Below are 18,351 nucleotides of genomic sequence, written 5' to 3'. Positions count from 1 at the left end.
TATTGATTGTCCGCCCAGACCTCCCCTGTACAGATCGGCTCCTGTGTGATCATAGAGTGGTGCTCACACCTCGAAGAATCGGTGGTCCCGGGGGAAGTGCACTGTACGGGGGGTGAAGGTGCCCGCCCTCCCGGGACTCTTCTGCACCGGCAGCGGCTCGGGCAGGCTGAGCACAGCCGGGCCAGACAGGACGGCCAGCAGTTCGGGTGGAATCATGTGTCACCGATTTCTCCTACAATCCTTCCATCGGACATACGTCTGTCTGTTCTCGCTTCCACTCTATAGAGCCAGCTATTCCATTGGGGATCGTACGATGGAGGCCGCCATGTTTCTGGAGATTACATCTCGGCGCTTTTCTGTAACACACCGGATGCTCCTCTAGTCACGGCGCGACCCTCCACTAGGGGCGGTGTTTCATCAAATTAAGCGACCTGTCAGAATGTGTAACGGAAGTGACGTTTGGTCGCCGCCATCTTGCTACACCCCGCACTCCTCGACAGTAAGGATACACTGAGAAGGGGAAAGCGGACATCTAGTTACACCCACCGGAGTTTTGCATTTTACATTTATTTTTAACAGTAAAGTAAGCTTATATAGTGAAACATAGTACTTAGAACTCCGTCTGAATGTTTAGATGTTTAATTCTAAAAGCAGCGAACTTCTGTCAGATTACCAAACCTATGAGATCAGCAGGCTTGCCGCTGCTTTTAAAATTCAACATCTAACCAGTCAGACGGAGTTCTAACTACTGTATTTCACTATATAAACTCACTGTACTGTTAAAAATAAGTGTAAAATGCAAAACTCCGGTGGGTGTAACAACATGTCCGCTTTCCCCTTCTCCCTGAATCCTTACTGTGGAGAAGTGCAAGGTGTAGCAAGATGGCGGCGACGGAACGTCACTTCCGTTACACATTCTGACAGGTCGCCGAATCTGACGAAACAACGGGATAGTGCGCTCCATGCCTCGCCCAAAGTTCCGACTTCCGGCATTCGCTGCGTTTCACGACTCCCTGCGGAGCCCCGCGCTCGACACCCGCTGCTTGTTGTCATGGAGACTCCACCCGGTATCCTATGATTCGGTGTCCGGTAATTTGTTCCTGAACGCATCCGGTGTACAGCCCCTCCGGCCAGGGGAAGCCGATGACAGCGCGCCCAGCCATTCCTCTCCAATGACAGGTGAGGCGGGCTTGCTCCCTCCATCCTCCCATTGACATCTCAGTGGTGACAGGCTCATACCATCCCTCAGACCATGTATAGTGAGTGCTGGTGATTGTGGGACAGTTCAGGGGTAATGGAAGTATTCAGCCATAGTCCTGACATTACAATGAGTGCTCTGCAGATCATTGAATGCTCATCAATCACTCATCAGAGAAGCTCCTGTCCTTCTAATGACACATGGGGGATATTGTGGGGTCACTTCACAAAGCGTTCGATCCCTTCGGATGGCCGATCAGTTAATCTATGAAGAGATCCCCGCAGAATCAGAGCGGAGCTCATGTCAGTTCTTTTATCCCTTCTGCCCCGCTCCGGCATCCTCTTTATAAAGTTCTGAACGCCCCGGGGGAAGAATCAGCAATCATGTGGTCGCCGTGATTGGTGGTTTCATCCCAGGAGAGGAGGAGCTTTCTCAGCTAAGAACAACCACCTGGATGCCTGAGCTAAGGGCAGATGGATTCCAGGAAGATGGCCACAGCCAGAAAAGCATTTTCTGTTTTTTCAAAGTGATTTATCAACAAAGTAAAGCATGGGGATATGAATGGGGGAGTTTGCTTTGAATAATAAAAAAAATGAATAAAATAATGTTTTTCAGTTTGTGGTGCTCAGAAACAGTTTAGTTCCACTTTAAACACTTGGCGTCCGTGCTATAGCCAAATGACGGCCACAGCGCGGACCTGAATTTCCGTCATATGACGGCCTCCTCTGTGCACACGCCCCACTGTAGGGAGCGCGCTGTGGTCACCGAGTCACTGAGACTTGGGTGATCACAGATCCGAGTAAGGGGCCGGTCCCGACCCCTTACCATGTGATCAGCTGTCAGCCAATGACAGCTGATCACATGATGTAAACAAAAGCTCGGTAATCGTTTTTTTGTTCTCCTCACGTTGACAGCATGAGGAGGAAAAAAAGCCGATCACTGGCTCATCTGCAAGGGACATCGGTCCTGAAGAGGAAGAGGCAATTATGCCTCATCTGTGCCCACCAGTACCTCCTGCCAGTGCCACCTATCAGTGCCCACCAGAGGTGCCAATCAGTGCCACTAGCAGTGCTGCCTATCAGTGTAACTGATCAGTGCCCATCACTGCCACCTATCAGTGCCCACCAGTGCCGCCTCATCAGCGTACATCAATGAAGGAGAAAAATGACCTGTTTGCAAAATTTTATATCAAAATATATATTAAAAAAAAAAAAATTAATTCAGTCTTTTTAAATTGTTTTTAACAAAAATTAAAAACCGCAGAGGTGATCAAATACCACCAAAAGAAAGCTCTATTTGTGGGAAAAAATGATAATTATTTCATTTGTGTACTGTGTGGCATGACCGCGCAATTGTCATTCAAAGTGCATCAGCGCTGAAAGCTGAAAATTGGTCTGGACAGGAGGGGGGTTTAAGTGCCCAGTAAGCAAGTGGTTAACAAACCCATATTAGGTCTATAGGCAAGCGGATGGAAATGGACGTATACCCGTTTACATCTGATCCATCACATTAGTGTCCAAAAAACTGAAAAGGACGCAAACCTTTTCAAACCTTTTCCGTTTTTTGTTTTTTTTTCCCGACCTAGAATCCCCCTGCCCATAGACTAACGTGAGCTTCCCTTCAGATGTGCCTGAAAACAGCTGTGTGAAAGGGGCTCGAGGAGAAATGTGTTTATTTACAGCCATGTGACTGTCATTTTTAGCTTCTCCCTGCTGGTGGAAATGTAAAGCTCCTCTCCCTATCCCATGCAGTGGTGGGGCTGTGTCCACACTGCATGGGTAACTGCTTGCTTCATTTTGTCTAGGGGAGAGGAGAGAGGAGATCTACTAATCCTGTGATCCTCTCAGCACAAGACCGCTCTGGCACCCCCCCTCCCCCCCTCCCCCCAGAAGTCTTGAATTGTGGACTATTCCTGATGTGATCACTCCCAGAGCAGGCTCCATAGACCAGGAACAGTCCATCACTGGACTGTGGGGGAGTGTTGTTTTCCAGTGGAATGAAGGGTTGGGTAAGTTTAAGTTTTCTCTTCACCCCTAGACAAAACAAGCAGTGCCCGGAGTTGGGCTTTAAAGTGGACCTTTACTTATAAGTGAGAGTACCGCTCATCCTTCTCCTGCCTCTAATACATTTGAAGTGTTATTTCTTTGTTGTGGAGCTGGTATCGTTTTTTGACAGGTACCCACTCGCACTTCCTCAATGATCACCTATGCAAGAATGACATCCACATGGGCTGCAGCTTCCTGGGACATATCACATGTCCCAGGAGGCTGTAGGACGGGTCCCACATCACTGCTGTGCCTCCCTCGTGGCGGTCACATTGATCAAGTGATCAAGAGAATGTTCTTTCAGCAACTGATTGTGAATGGTATGGGGAAACTTCCGATGACAGCTCAGTCCCAGTTCTGGGGGCATGTGATTGAGCACACCTCTAGCAAAAAAACAGCAAAGCTGGCTTTACAGACACATGTGGTAGCACTTCACTGAAGCCAACCACCACATTTCCACACGCACTCACTGGCCTCTTTATTTGGTACACTTATTGAATTGCTTGGTAACACAAATTGCCAATTGGCCAATCACATGGCAGCAACTCAGTGCATTTAGGCATCTAGAAATGGTGAAGACGACTTGCTGAAGTTCAAACCGATCATCAGAATGGGGAAGAAAGGGGATTTAAGTGACTTTTAGCGTGGCATGGTTGTTGGTACCAGACGGCTGGTCTGAGTTTTTTAAAAACTGATGTTCTACTGGGATTTTCACACACAACCATTTCTAGGGATTGGGAATGGTCCAAAAAAAGAGATAATATTCAGTGAACAGCAGTTGTGTGGATGGAAGTGCCTTGTTGATGTCAGAGGAGACTAGGCAGACTGGTTTGAGATGATAGAGAGGCAACAGTAACTTAAATATCCACCAAGGTATGCAGAATACCATCTCTGAACGCACAACACATCGCACCTTGAAGCAGATGGGCTACAGCAGCAGAAGACCACGCTGGGTGCCACTCCTGTCAGCTAAGGAAAGGAAACTAAGGCAACAATTCGCACAAGCTCACCAAATTTGGACAATAGAAGATTGGAAAATATGTTGCCTGGTCTGACAAATCTTCATTTCAGCTGCGACATTCAGATGATATGGTCAGAATTTGGCGTAAACAATATAGAAGCATGGATCCATCCTGCCTTGTATCAACAGTACAGACTGGTGGTGATGTATGTGGGGGATATTTTGTTGGCACACTTTGGGTCCTTTAGTGCCAATTGAGCATTGTTTAAATGCCACGTCATGCTGACCATGTCTATCCCTTTATGACCACAGTGTACTCATCTTCTGATGGCTACTTCCAGCAGGATAATGCACCACGTCACAAAGCTCAGATTATCTGAAACTGGTTTCTTGAACATAACAATGAGTTCACTGTACTCCAATGTCCTCCACAGTCACCAGATCTCATCCAATAGAGCCCCTATGGGATGTGGAGGAACAGGAGATTGGCATTATGAATGTGGATGTGTCATGTCAATATGGACCAAAATATCTGAGGAATGTTTCCAACACCTTGTTGAAATGATACCATGAAGAATTAAGGCAGTTCTGAAGGCAAAAGGGGCCCAACCTGGTACTAGCAAGGTGTACCTAAGAAAGTGTCCTGTGAGTTTAGATGTGAAGTCCAGCTGAGGGGAGGTGTGATGGTGTGATGTGCTACACACAGGTTATCTTGTAGGTAATTGAAAGTCCCTAGTAGAGCCTAAAACAGCCTTGGTGTCCACCACAGAGGTCTTCTCAATCAAGGTGGTGTCCAGGCTGGAGTCATCTATGTGTATATCTATGTGGAATGAGTGCCAAACACACATAAGGGGAGTCCAAATATATGTTTTATTCATTCACAAATGCCAAATGATAACCACGAGAAGCACAAGAATTTCGGGGTTCAAATAATCCCCCTTTATTAGGGCTGCAAACAATAATTTGGTGTCTTTTTCTAGCCCTGATGAAGGGGGATTGTTTGACCCCAAAACATGTTTGCTTCTTGTGCTTCTACTTTTGCTTCTCATGGAATAATAAAATACATATTTTAATCACGTGTTTTTGCCAATCCTTACAGTCCAGATAAACAAATATATTTGTTGGGCTGGCCAGAAGGGGTTAAATCTCATGGGATGCCAAAAATAACTGTTACTTTTTTCAAAATAAGTCGGCTTATCTTGGTGTGAATTGACAGTTATGACAAAAGGAGTTTCAAAATGCTGTTGCCATTGCAGATGTTTTGATGTTTGACTTGTCGTACATTTTCTCCTTAACCATAAGAAATCACCCTTTTTTTTCTATTTATTTTTATGCGTGCTTCTACCGAGCCTGGGCTGGTTATCTGACCATAAGGACTAGCGGGTATTTTGGACTTATGTAGGACGCTCAGACTCCTTACTTAAAAATAGAAAATTACACAACAGCAGTTCAGTTCAGTATAATTCCAGAGCTATATTCATTGCCTTCTAAGGTCGGCCATACACTATACAATCTTCTTTAGATTTACCAAAACTATGTAATAGAAGGACATACCTAAACAATCCATTCAATTAGTATCCAGGCAGGCCCTTGCACTACATTATTGATGGTAGATCTAAAGAAGATATGTACAATAAGATTGTATAGAGCAAGGATATGCAATTAGTGGACTCCAGCAAAACTACCAATCATGCCTCTGCCTCTGGGTGTCATGCTTTTGGCTGTAAGAGTCTTGCTATGCCTCATGGGACTTGTAGTTCTGCAACAACTGGAGGTCCGCTAATTGCATATCCCTGGTATAGAGTATGAGCAACTTTGGACTGAAGCTGAAGGTCTCTATGATGAATATCTCTGATCCTTTCCAGAATTATTCTTATTACACTTTTTTTTTAATTTAAAATCTGAATTCCAGGCAAACTTCTAAATAAAAATTGTAGGAAGCTGATACCAGGTCAGATTCAGGCACTTACTGTACATAGCTTGCATTTAAATATATATTTGGGGAACCATCAATAAATACAGAGGTGCAATAAACTGGAGTTGAGTTCAGCTTTACCTAAAAATAGGAAAGCAGGAAAATAAACAATTAATCATTTTAGAATTAATGAAAATACAGCAGAGTATTTTATTCCTATATTGTGTGGATGAATCATGATAATTCTTGTCTGTTCTAAAGTATGTGCTTTCATTGCTAAACCAGCAGATGTTTCACAATGAGTGAATTCCGAATACATCACGATGTGAATGAGCTAATCAGCCTGCTCCGTGTCCATGGAACTGAGGGAGCGGAGCTTTACATTGACCTTCTGCAGAAGAATCGCACCCCATATGTCACCACAAGCGTGTCTGCCCACAGTGCCAAGGTAATCATATACTGGGTTCATGCCATATTGATTTAACATGGGGAAACCACCTCCCAAAAATATAGAGAGTTCTTCAAAAAACGAAAAAAATAGTCACGTTAAAACATAGCTAAAGGCAAAACATTTTTAACACCTTCCCACCCGGCCTATAGCAGAATGACGGCCGGGGTGGGGGTTCCATTGTTTCTGACTGGAAGTCATATGGCGTCCTTCAGAACAAGCCGCTTATGTGCGGCGATCGGTGGTGCAGTGTGTCGCCCAGACACACCGCATCTTCGATCACGGTAAAGAGCCTATGATATAGGCTCTTTACCACGTGATCAGCTGTGTCCAATCAGTGTAAATAGGAAGTTCCAGTTATCAGCATTCCTCAACTCATGCTGACAGTGCGTGAGTAGAGGAGTGGCTCACCTGACGGGGGTGGTCTGTATTGATAATCAGTGCATTGATTATCAGTGCAGCCCCATCAGCGATGCCCGTCAGTGCCATCTATCGGTGCCCATAAAGGCTGCATATCAGTGCACATCAGTGAAACTAATGGCGTGTACACACGAGTGGACTTTTCGACTGGACTGGTCCGATGGACCGAGTCCGGCGGACAATTTGACCGTGTGTGGGCTTCATCGGACCTTCAGCTGACTTTTTTCGGTTGAAAATCTAACGGACTTTAGATTTGGAACATGCTTCAAATCTTTCCGACGGACTTGAGAACGGTCGAAAAATCCGTTTCGTATGCTAGTCCGACGGACAAAAACCAACACTAGGGCAGCTATTGGCTACTGGCTATGAACTTCCTTATTTTAGTCCGGTCGTACGTCATCACGTACAAATCCATCGGACTTTGATGTGATCATGTGTAGGCAAGTCCGTTCCTTAGAAAGTCCGTCGGAAAGACCGTTGGACCTTTGTTGTCGAAAAGTGTACGTGGCATAAGAAAAACTTTTTTTTTTTCAAAACTTTTTTAATCTGTTCAGCAAAAAATATAAAACTCAGTGGTGATTAAATACCACCAAAAGAAAGCGCTATCTGTCTCAAAAAAAAATTATAAAAATTTTGTTTGGGTACAGCATTGCATGACCGCGCAATTGTCATTCAAAGTTTGACAGCTATGAAAGCTGTGGGCCTGGGCAGGAAGGGGTCATTTGAAGTGGTTAAACATGTGTGCAAAAAAAAGAAAAAGTCCCAGCTTGCAAAAGGGTTAAATAATTTATATCGCCTTCCCCCAGGATTTTTTGGCCTCCAACCTTTGCCTGTCAAGAGGCCTGACATTTGGCCATGATGGGGGTGTTGGAGGATGCTGTAGGTGCCATCTATACCTGATTGCAATTTTTGCCTTCAACTATTTTTCCCCCTGACAGAGTCTTTTTAAAATGGGTGCCTTAAAGTATTAAGCTTGGTATTAACTCTTTTAGGACCCTACTGTGTGGAGATCGATAATGATTATATTGTTTCTTACTTTAATAGCAAGAGTCACAATACAGAAAAAAGTAGGGGATGCCATACCATAGATAATATGCTGGACTTTAGGGCATCATATGGAATCCAAACTCATTGGGTAAATAATTGACCAAATGTAATCATATGACCCTTGAGAAAAGCACAAATGCTTTAGTATTGTAGTTTGAGAGCCCAATCCCAACACATGCAGTGCTTTACATCTGCATCAAAAACTTATTAAAAGTAGGTTATATGGGTTGCAATGGCATAGTTCACACAAGTGCAGTGCGATTCAGTTCCAGAAAAAAAAAGTACAACATGCTTTTTTCCTGCACAGAACTGTACTGGAAAGTGGTAAAAAGCATCAAAAATGCACCAGACCCCAGTACAGTGAAAAAAAAAAAGCATCTGGAAATGCATGAAAAACGTATAGAAAAACATGCATGCAGAAATGCATCTGGAATAGATCTGAAAGACGTTTTTTTTGTGGTGTGACAAGGCGCTAAAATCCTAACTTTTTCACCCTTTTTTATGATCCACCTGGGAATTTTTTAACTTGCATTCTATTTATTAAAACAGTGGTTCTCAACTCCTGTCCTCAGGACCCACTAACAGGCCAGGTTTGCAAGATAACTGAAATACATCACAGGTGATATCATTTGCTGCTGTATTCTAGTCTGCATCTCCCCAAGGTAATACTTAAAGAGGAAGTAAACTCTCTCCTTATGAAGCCGTTTTTTTAAATAAGATAGTATAGCAATGTATTCTAACACATTCCACATTAATAATAACCCCCAATCTTGTGTCTCTTACCATTTTGCAGTGGTTTTAAAAATTCTTCTTCCTGGGAAAAGGCATCTCCATTTTAACTGCTGTCTTCCGAGTCCGTCTAGCAATTTACATCCGCCCTTCCTGCTATTCTGATATATAATCTCGCACATGCTCACTGGGGTTCTTAGCCAAGCCTCACTTTCGTTTTGGGATCACTGTGACAACATGTCCCACTGCAGTGTGCCGTTGTTTTGATAGGATGCCGTGATGTCCCAATGTTTACACCCCCTGTGACATGTAAGGTCACAGGGGGTGTATCAGGAAATGTTTACTGTGACTAATATCGTGGGATCTCAGCATGGTGCCACGAGCGGATATGAAGGATACGGCACACATCATTATGGAGTGACTGCACAGAGAGCGTGCCATTAATCGCGTTAAAGATACGCATGCGCCGGTGACGTCAGCAGAAACAACAATACAGATTACAAGCAAACGGAGCCAGTAAGGTGAAATATCGTGATTTTAACAGTTTGTAGTGAGGATTGCTATGGGCTAAATTTATGGAGGAGGGTTTACAACCACTTTAAAATCTGTTAGTGGGTCCTGAGGACAGGAGTTGAGAACCACTGTATGAAAATAAAAAGCCTTCTGTGTGCAGCAGACCCCCTCAGCCCTCTAATACTTACCTGAGGTCCCTCTGGATCCAGCGATGTTGCAGGAGTGTCTTGGCTGCCCAGGACTCCGCCCGCAATTGGCTCCTGCTGCTGTCAATCAAAGTCAGTTAGTCAATTAGGTGAGAAAGGGGTGGGTCCAGACCACGGCTCAGTATCTGATTGGACACAGGGAGCAATGGCTCGGCTCGGGTGCCCCCATAGCAAGCTGCTTGCTGTGGGGGGACGCAACAGGAGGGAGGGGCCAGGAGCACCAAAGAGGGTCCTGAGAGGAGGATCTGGGCTGCTCTGTGCAAAACCACTGCACAGAACAGGTAAGTATAACATGTTTATTATTTTTAACTAAAAAAACACAAGACTTTACATTCACTTTAAGGTTATGAAAATGTATTAATGCAAATAAAAAAGTACTACATGGAGTACTCAACTTTTTTTTTGTAAGAACATTTTGAAATCCTTCTTTATATTTTGGATTAATACAACATATAATATTTAGGTGAAAATAGCTGAGTTTTCAAGAACACCAGAAGACTTCCTTAAGAAATATGAAGAGTTAAAGTCCAAGAATGCCCGTAATCTGGACCCGTTGGTGTACCTACTTTCCAAGCTCACAGAAGACAAGGAGGTAAGCCAAGACATTATTTTATTGTTCCTTCTTTACATTCCCTTATTGATGTCTGGTGACTGTTGACTCGATTTGATGTTGGAGGCTTCACCGCTGAGCTATGAGACGAGCATCGGGAGTAACCTTGTACCCATCTGCTGTATATGACTCCTGTAATGGGGGTCATGTAAATCTGGTGAGTAGGGTGTGTGCTGGTGTTGGAGGAGAAGACTTTGAGTGACTTGATTGTTGGATCTATGAGATCATATGCACCACTGGAAACCACTGGATGAAAGTTTTGACTTTTCACTTTAACAACATCTTTATTAAGTTTTTTGGACACTGCACTTTATATTTGTCACCCACTGGAAACATTAGGTAGCAATTCTTAGGCTACTTTCACGCGGGGGGGGTGGGCATTAGCGGTAAAGAGCAGCTAATTTTAGCAGCGCTTTTCGTCCGCTAGCGGGGCACTTTTACCCCCCCGCTACCAGCCGAATAAAGGGGTAAAAGCACCCGCAAATTGCTTTTCAGGTGCTTCGGCAATGGTGGCTATTGATTTCAATGGCAGGGGCGGTGGAGGAGCGGTGTATACACTGCTCCCGCACTGCCCGAAAGATGCTGCTTGCAGGACTTTTTCTAACGTCCTGCAAGTGCACCGCTCCAGTGTGAAAGCACTCGAGATTTCACGCTGGGGCTGCAGGGGGGCGTTTTACAGGCGTATTGTTGGCCCTTTAGCTCCTGCAAAACGCCTCAGTGTGAAAGTAGCCTTATGCACTTTTGTGTATTAGCACTTTATAGTTTATTCATGTAATTGTATTATATATTTGCATAACCAATTCACTGGGGACCTTTAGTGGTCATTCATGTTATTGCACTCTTTGTACTTTATTGTTTATGTTGCATTGGTTAATAGGGTGCGCGGTTCACTACCATTTTTTCATTATTTTAATGCTGTTTACACCATTCTGCTTTCCATGTGTGCGTAGTTCCCGTGAATCTTTAGTGGTGTCTAGCTTCTACTTCAAAACACGAGAAGAGGAGGACATTTGCACAATAATATCAACCACAGAGAAAAGATGGTGCAAATAATTTTATTTTCAAACATTCTTTATTTAGACGAGAGTTCCAGCAGAACAAGAAAAAAGCCAAAAGTCACAGTGTATAAAGTAACAGACAAAACAGACACAACTTCAAATAGTAGAGTTGGTTTAGTAAAACTGGAGAGTGCACATTCTGGTGCAGCTGTGAATGGTAGCTAATCAGCTTCTAACTTCAGCTTGTTTGACAAAAACCCCAGGAAGCCAATTGGTTTCTATGCAGAGCTGCACCAGATTTTGTACTCTCCAGTTTTGGTAAATCAACCCCATAGGGTTTACAGTGGGGAGTATAATTATTTGATCCGATGCAGATTTTGTAAGTTTGCCCACTTACAAAGAAATTAAGGGGCTATAATTGTTATCATAGGTGTATTTTAATGATGGAGACAGAATATCAACCAAAAATCCAGAAAAACAAATACATGATACAAATGTTATAAATTGGGTTGCAGTTCAGTGAGTAAAATAAGTATTTGATCCCCTACCAACTAACAATAATTCTGGCTCCCACAGACTGGCTGCAGTATGTGCTCATGTGGTACACAGATTAGTCCTGTCAATTTAAGAAGGTGCTCCTAATGACAACTTGTTATGTGTATAAAAGGCACCTGTCCACAGAATCTTTCTTCCTTTCAAACCTCACCATAATGGGCAAGATCAAAGAGTTGTCAATGGACATCAGGGACAAGATTGTAGACCTGCACAAGGCTGGAATGGGCTACAAGACCACCAGTGAGAAGGAGACAACTGTTGGCGCGATTATTCTCAAATGGGAAAAAAAACAAAATAACCATCAATCGCCCTCGCTCTGAAGCTCCATGCAAGAGTTCGCCTCATTGGGTAAGGATGATCATGAGAAAAGTGAGGGATCAGCCCAGAACTGCACAGGAGGAGCTTGTGAATGATCTACTAAGGCAGTTGGGACCACAGTTACCAAACAAACTATTGGTAACACAATACGCCACCATGGATTGAAATCCTGCAGTGCCCGCAAGGTCCCCTTCCTCAAGAAGGCACATGTACAGGGCTGTCTAAAGTTTGGCAATGAACATCTAAATGATTCAGAGAAGGATTGGGAAAAAGTGCTGTGGTCAAATGAGACCAAAATTGAGCTCTTTGGCATTAAAGGAGTTGTAAAGGCAGAAGGCTTTTTTTTATCTTAATGCATTCTATTATTTACCTGAGGCCCTCTTTCTCCAGCGATGTCCACGAATGTCTAAGCCGTCTGGAAACACTCCTCCTGATTGGCTGAAACACAGCAGCGTTGCCTTTGGCTCCCGCAGCTGTCAATCAAATTCAGTCAGCCAATCAGGGAAGAGAGGGGGCGTGGCCGTGTCGGGGCTCCATGTCTGAATGAACACAGGGAGCTGTGACTCTGCTCCAGTGCCCCCATAGGAAGCTGCTGGCTGAGGGGGCACTCAATAGGAGGGAGGGGCCAGGAGCAGCAAAGAGGGACCCACGAGAAGAGGAGGATCCGGGGCGCTCTATGCAAAACTAACTGCACAGAGCAGGTAAGTTTAACATGTTTGTTATTTATTTTTTAAACGGAACTTTACAATCACTTTAACTCAACTCGCCTTGTTTGGAGGAAGAAAAATTCTGATTATGACCCTAAGAACACCATCCCTACAGTCAAGCATGGAGGTGGAAACATTATGCTTTAGGGCTGTTTCTCTGCTAAAGGTACAGGCCGACTTTGCTGCATTGAGGGGCCATTGGACAGGGCCATGTATTGTAAAATCTTGGATGGGAACCTCTGGCGGAGGCTCTTTACCACGTGATCAGCTGTGTCTAATCACAGCTGATCACAGTGTACACAGGAAAAGACGTCGGCTTTTCCTCTACTCGCACTGACAGATTATTAATTATCAGTTCAGCCCCCCCAGGATGCCCACCCATGACCACCAGGTAAGCCCACTAAAGCCCACCAGGGATGGCAATCATTGCCCATTAGAGATGGCACTCTGTGCCATCAGTGATGCTTGCCAGCACCTCTGATCAGTGCCACCTATCAGTGGCCATCAGTGCTGTATATCGGTTCCACCTATCAGTGCTGCTTATCAGTGGTAAACAACAATTGTCCCAAACAGAAGGGGGACCAAGAGAAAGTGGGGCTCAAAGGAAAGGCAATCTGACTAAATGTATATGTATTCAAACAAGTGTTTATTGTGGTACAAAAATATAATACATGTAGATAAGAGAGCATAAACCGATAGTTACATAGCCCTGATAAAAATTGATCGGTAACATGGAACCGATCAACACAACTGCACAGACAGGGGGGACATAAAACATATAATCAAAAACTAACAAACAAACAAAACGTCCGGACGTCTAGGAAATTGATGTCTGCGCAACCTACTACAATGAGGAGTGTTCAGCTATGCTGAGTGAGGTTGCAAAGCAGACATCAATCCCCCCGGGGGGGTGGCTCAAACCAGGGTTGATGGGGGGGAGGGGAAGAAGGGGGGAAGAGGCGAGGTGAAGAATGAGTGGGAAAAGAGAATGGGGTAGGGCAGAAGAGAGAGTTGGAAGCCGTGGAGTGGGGCGCTGGTGTGAGCCCTGATGTCAGACACCAATCAACATGTAGATGGGGAATATGTGGCCATGGATATATTGAGGTGGAGCTGGAGTAGCAAAAAGTCCAAGGATGTGTATAACAAGATGCTTCAATGAGCGAGATGGTACTCTGGATATGACCAGGTAAGTACTAGTACGGTAAATGGGACAGTGGCTGGCATATTGTATGATGAGCAGAGACATGCAATAAAAGTGGTCAAGTACGTTACCACTTCCGGGTCCTGTATGGGAGTCCACAGATACTGCTGAAGTGTAATGTCACCTGTGCTGTGATCTGCACCACTTGCCACTGCACATGGTACCGGACACTTCCTGCGGGATCTCCGCACTCTAGAGGGCACTCCTCAAGTGGGTGGATGGCCAGCCATCTAGGTGCACCTATTTCCTCCTACACGGTTGTTCCGAACAGCAGGTCGGAACGCTCCCTCGATGAGTGAGCCGGCTAGCCCCAACGGGGGATGACAGCGGGCGTGACTTCCGGACGGAGTGAGGTCAACGCGTTTCACAAAACCAAGATGTGTAGCTTCATCTATGCTGCATATAAGTGCCACCTCATCAGTGCCAAACAGTACTGCCTCATCGGTGCTCGTCAGTGCAGCCTCATCGGTGCCCATCAGTAAAGGAGAAAAATAGGATTTTTATAACAGCTTACAGCTTGGAGTACATCATGGGACACAGAACCTTAAGTAATTACTTAATGGGTTATAGGCCACCTTCAGGTGATGGACACTGGTTATACCCAATTCAGGAAGTTCACTCCCTATATAACCCCTCCTCCCCTTTTCCTTCCAGGAGCACATCAGTTTTTGTAGCAAAGCAATATACTTAAATCCCAAAAAAGAGGGAAGGGACCTCTGTGTCCCATGATGTACTCCAAGAAAAGGATTTTACAGGTAAGCTCTTATAAAAATCCTATTTTCTTTATCGTACATCATGGGACACAGAGCCTTAACCCCTTCCCGCCGACCGTACGCATATGTGCGTACTCGGCTTTCGGGGGTTATACCGGGATGATGCCCGCAGCTGCAGGCATCATCCCTGTACCATTGTTTCGAGCGGGCGATCGGCTACCCGTATATAACAACCGATGCGGCTAAAAGATCCCGCCCCCTCCCGCCGCTCTTACCAGGCCTCCCGTGCGATCGGGAGGCCCGGTGTCCAATCGGCTGCCTCCGGCGGCTGTGGGCGGGCTGGAACGAAGCTGTGGGCGGCTTCGTTCCAGCCTTCTCAATGTAAACGCTGAAGCAACGTCATGACGTCACTTCCCGTTTACTCGGCTGCCAATGGCGCCGAATTTAAAAAAATACACAGTATTCAGAATCGCCGTTTTCTGATCTGAATACTTTGAAGTGCAGAGGAGGGATCGGGGGTCTTTTAGACCCCCGATCCCTCCATAAAGAGTACCTGTCACCACCTATTACTGTCACAAGGGATGTTTACATTCCTTTTGACAGCAATAAAAGTTAAAAAAAAATTTTTTTTTTAAAACACAATTTATAAGTCTAAAAATGAATAAAATAAATAAAAAAAATTTTTTAAAGCGCCCCCGTCCCCGCGAGCTCGCGCAGCGAAGAAAACGCATATGGAAGTCTCGCATATGTAAATGGTGTTCAAATCACACATGTGAGGTATCGCCGCGATCGTCAGAGTGAGAGCAATAATTCTAGTACTAGACCTCCTCTGTAAAGCGTCGCCTATGGAAATTCATAGCTACCATAGTTTGTCGCCATTCCACGAGTGCGTGCAATTATAAAGCGTGACATGTTTGGTATCTATTTACTCGGCGTAACATCATCTTTCACATTATACAAAAAAATTGGGGTAACTTTACTGTTTGGATTTTTTAAAATTCATAGAAGTGTCCCTTTTCCAAAAATTTGCGTTTTAAAACACCGCTGCACAAATACCGTGTGATATAAAATATTGCAACAACCTCCATTTTATTCTCTAGATTCTCTGCTAAAAAAATATATATAATGTTTGGGGGTTCTAAGTAATTTTCTAGCAAAAAATATGGATTTTAACTTGTAAACACCAAATTTCAAAAATAGGCTTAGTCATGAAAGGGTTAAGTAATTACTTAATGGGACGCCCCATAGAAATGCTACTTGAGGGGAGGGAGACACAACCCTGAGGGTACCCCCAGACTTGAGGACCTATACTGCTGCCTGCAGCACACTGCGCCCAAAGGCGATATCCTCATACCTCCTTACATCCAGCTGATAAAATTTTGTGAATATATGCACTGAAGACCCAAGTTGCGGCTTTACAGATCTGAGCCATGGAGGCCTGATGACGCACTGCCCAAGAAGCACTAACTGCCCTGGTAGAGTGCGCCTTAACTTGAAAAGCGGGAATCTTACCCCTGAAATCATAAGTTTGAATTATCACTTGCCGAATCCACTTAGCGACAGTGGATTTCGAAGCTGCCTGTCCTTTCTTAGGACCCTCTGGCAGAATAAATAAGACATCAGTCTTACAAATCTGAGCAGTTGCCTTTAAATAGATCTTCACTGCTCTCACCACATCAAGACAATGTAGTGACCTTTTCTTCCCTGGAACATGGTTTTGGAAAAAATCATGGGTGGACAATATCTTGGTTCAGGTCGAAACCTGAGACCACTTTTGGTAAAAAAAACCTGGACGAGGGCGCAACACCACTCTGTCCTCATGAAAAATCAAATATGGCTCTTTACAAGAAAGAGCAGCCAATTCCGAAACCCTCCTTGCTGAGGATATAGCAACCAAAAATACCAAATTCCTTGTCAGAAGGACTAAGGGAATGTGTTGTATTGGTTCAAATGGCTGTTTTTGAAACACAGACAAAACTAAGTTCAAGTCCCAAGGGTTCAAGGAAGGTTTGACGGGCGGATTAAGCCGCGTTACCCCTTGCATAAAAACCCCGGACTAAAGAATGTGTAGCAAGTGGTCTTTGAAATAAGTACGATAAAGCTGAGACTTGGCCTTTAATAGTACTCAAGGCCAATTTCATTTCTACCCCTAATTGTAAAAAGGCAAGAATTCTGCCTATGGTATATCTCCGAGGGTGCCAACCCTTGGATTCACACCAGGAAACATAAGCCCTCCAGACCCTATAATATATAGTTCTGGAAGCTGGCTTCCTTGCATTAATCAGGGTAGAGATAACTGACCCGGAGAGCCCACGTTTCTTCAGAATGTGGGTTTCAATAGTCAAGCCATTAAAATTAGAGACACTAAGGATGGATGGAATATCAGTCCCTGAGAGAGCAGATCTGGCCGTAGTGGACCCTCCACTGCCATCTTTACGATTTCTGCATACCATGACCTTCTGGGCCATGCTGGTGCCACCAGAATTACCGGCTTTCTTTCCAGCTTGATCCTGCAAAGAAGTCGAGACAGCAACTGAATAGAGGGGAATGCATAGATCAGTGAGAACTGATCCCACGGTGTCACCAACGCATCCGTTCTGCATGCGAATGGATCCCTTGTTCTGGCCACAAAGTTGACTAACTTCATGTTGAACCTGGACGCTAGAAGATCTACGTCCGGAGTCCCCCATCTTTGGCAAACAGCCCGAAATATGTTGGGGTGAAGAGACCATTCCCCTGGGAATAACTGCTGGTGACTCAAGTAGTCCATCTGCCAATTCTCTACTCCCGGAATGAAGACTGCCGATAGGCACAGAACATTCCTTTCTGCCCAAGTTAGAATATGGTTCACCTCTCTCTGCGCTGAGAAACTCTTGGTGCCCCCTTGGTGATTGATATGGGCCACAGCTGTGGCATTGTCGGATTGGATCCTGACAGGACAATCACGTAACCTGAAAGTCTAGGTCTTTAGAGCCAGATGCACTGCCGGGATCTCTAGGATATTGATGGGCAAGGTTCTTTCGATTCTTGACCACTGTCCCTGGACAGTTGTCTTTTCTAGTACTGCTCCCCAGCCTGAAAGGCTGGCATCCGTCGTTACCACTTTCCAGATGACTGGTCTGAAGGATTTTCCTTTCAACAGATTCTGGGTTAGTAACCACCAAGTGAGGCTTTGGGACACTCTTGGGGACAGCCGCATTGGCAAGTCTAAAGCTTGAATTGTTTTGTTCCAAGCAGACAGGATACTGTTTTGCAACATTCTTGAATGAAACTGGGCATAGGGAACTGCTTCGAATGAAGCCACCATGGTTCCTAGCAACCTTAATGCAAAGGCGAATGGAGGGGATCGCCTTTTGACCTGACCATCCACACCAGCTCTCCTTATGGAGTTGATTTTTGCCTGATGCAAGAATACCTTTTCCTGGGCTGTGTCTATGATCAGACCCAGGTACTCCAGCCTTTTTAGCGGTATTAAGGAAGAATTCTTTAGGTTGAAAATCCAACCCAAACTTTCCAGATAATTGGTTGTAGTGTGTACGCTTTGCTCCAAACGAGCCACCGACTGATCTATTAGTAATAGATCGTCTAGGCACGCTACGACTGTTATGCCCTGTGCCCTTAACCTGGCTAGAGGTGGAGCCAGCACTTTTGTGAACACCCGGGGTGCTGTGGCTAGCCCGAAGGGCAGGGCTACAAACTGAAAATGCGGCTGTTCTAACTTGAACCGCAGAAACTTTTGCTATGAGCGGGAAATATAGGGATATGCA

General features: G+C 44.8%; 2 protein-coding genes across 3 annotated transcripts in view; one reads left to right on the top strand and one right to left on the bottom strand.

Moving 5' to 3' along the window:
* ZNF511 (zinc finger protein 511) overlaps window positions 1–433 on the bottom strand; it is a 36,459-nt gene extending 36,026 nt beyond the window's left edge. The window contains exon 1 of the mRNA XM_073596923.1: window positions 70–433. Within this exon, the coding sequence (XP_073453024.1) occupies window positions 70–216 (147 nt within the window). The 5' untranslated portion in view covers window positions 217–433. The remainder of the gene's footprint in view (window positions 1–69) is intronic.
* A 449-nt stretch (window positions 434–882) lies between these two features.
* TUBGCP2 (tubulin gamma complex component 2) overlaps window positions 883–18,351 on the top strand; it is a 66,754-nt gene continuing 49,285 nt past the window's right edge. Inside the window, exons 1-3 of one of the 2 annotated variants that reach the window (XM_073596922.1) lie at window positions 883–1,179; window positions 6,405–6,567; window positions 9,946–10,074. In XM_073596922.1, coding sequence (XP_073453023.1) covers window positions 6,418–6,567; window positions 9,946–10,074 — 279 coding nt within the window. In that variant the 5' untranslated portion in view covers window positions 883–1,179; window positions 6,405–6,417. The remainder of the gene's footprint in view (window positions 1,180–6,404; window positions 6,568–9,945; window positions 10,075–18,351) is intronic. The other variant, XM_073596921.1, reaches the window with a different exon arrangement.

Source organism: Aquarana catesbeiana, linkage group LG08 (assembly GCF_042186555.1).
Source record: "Aquarana catesbeiana isolate 2022-GZ linkage group LG08, ASM4218655v1, whole genome shotgun sequence".
Taxonomy (NCBI): domain Eukaryota; kingdom Metazoa; phylum Chordata; class Amphibia; order Anura; family Ranidae; genus Aquarana; species Aquarana catesbeiana.
This window is presented reverse-complemented; position numbering and strand designations above follow the sequence as displayed.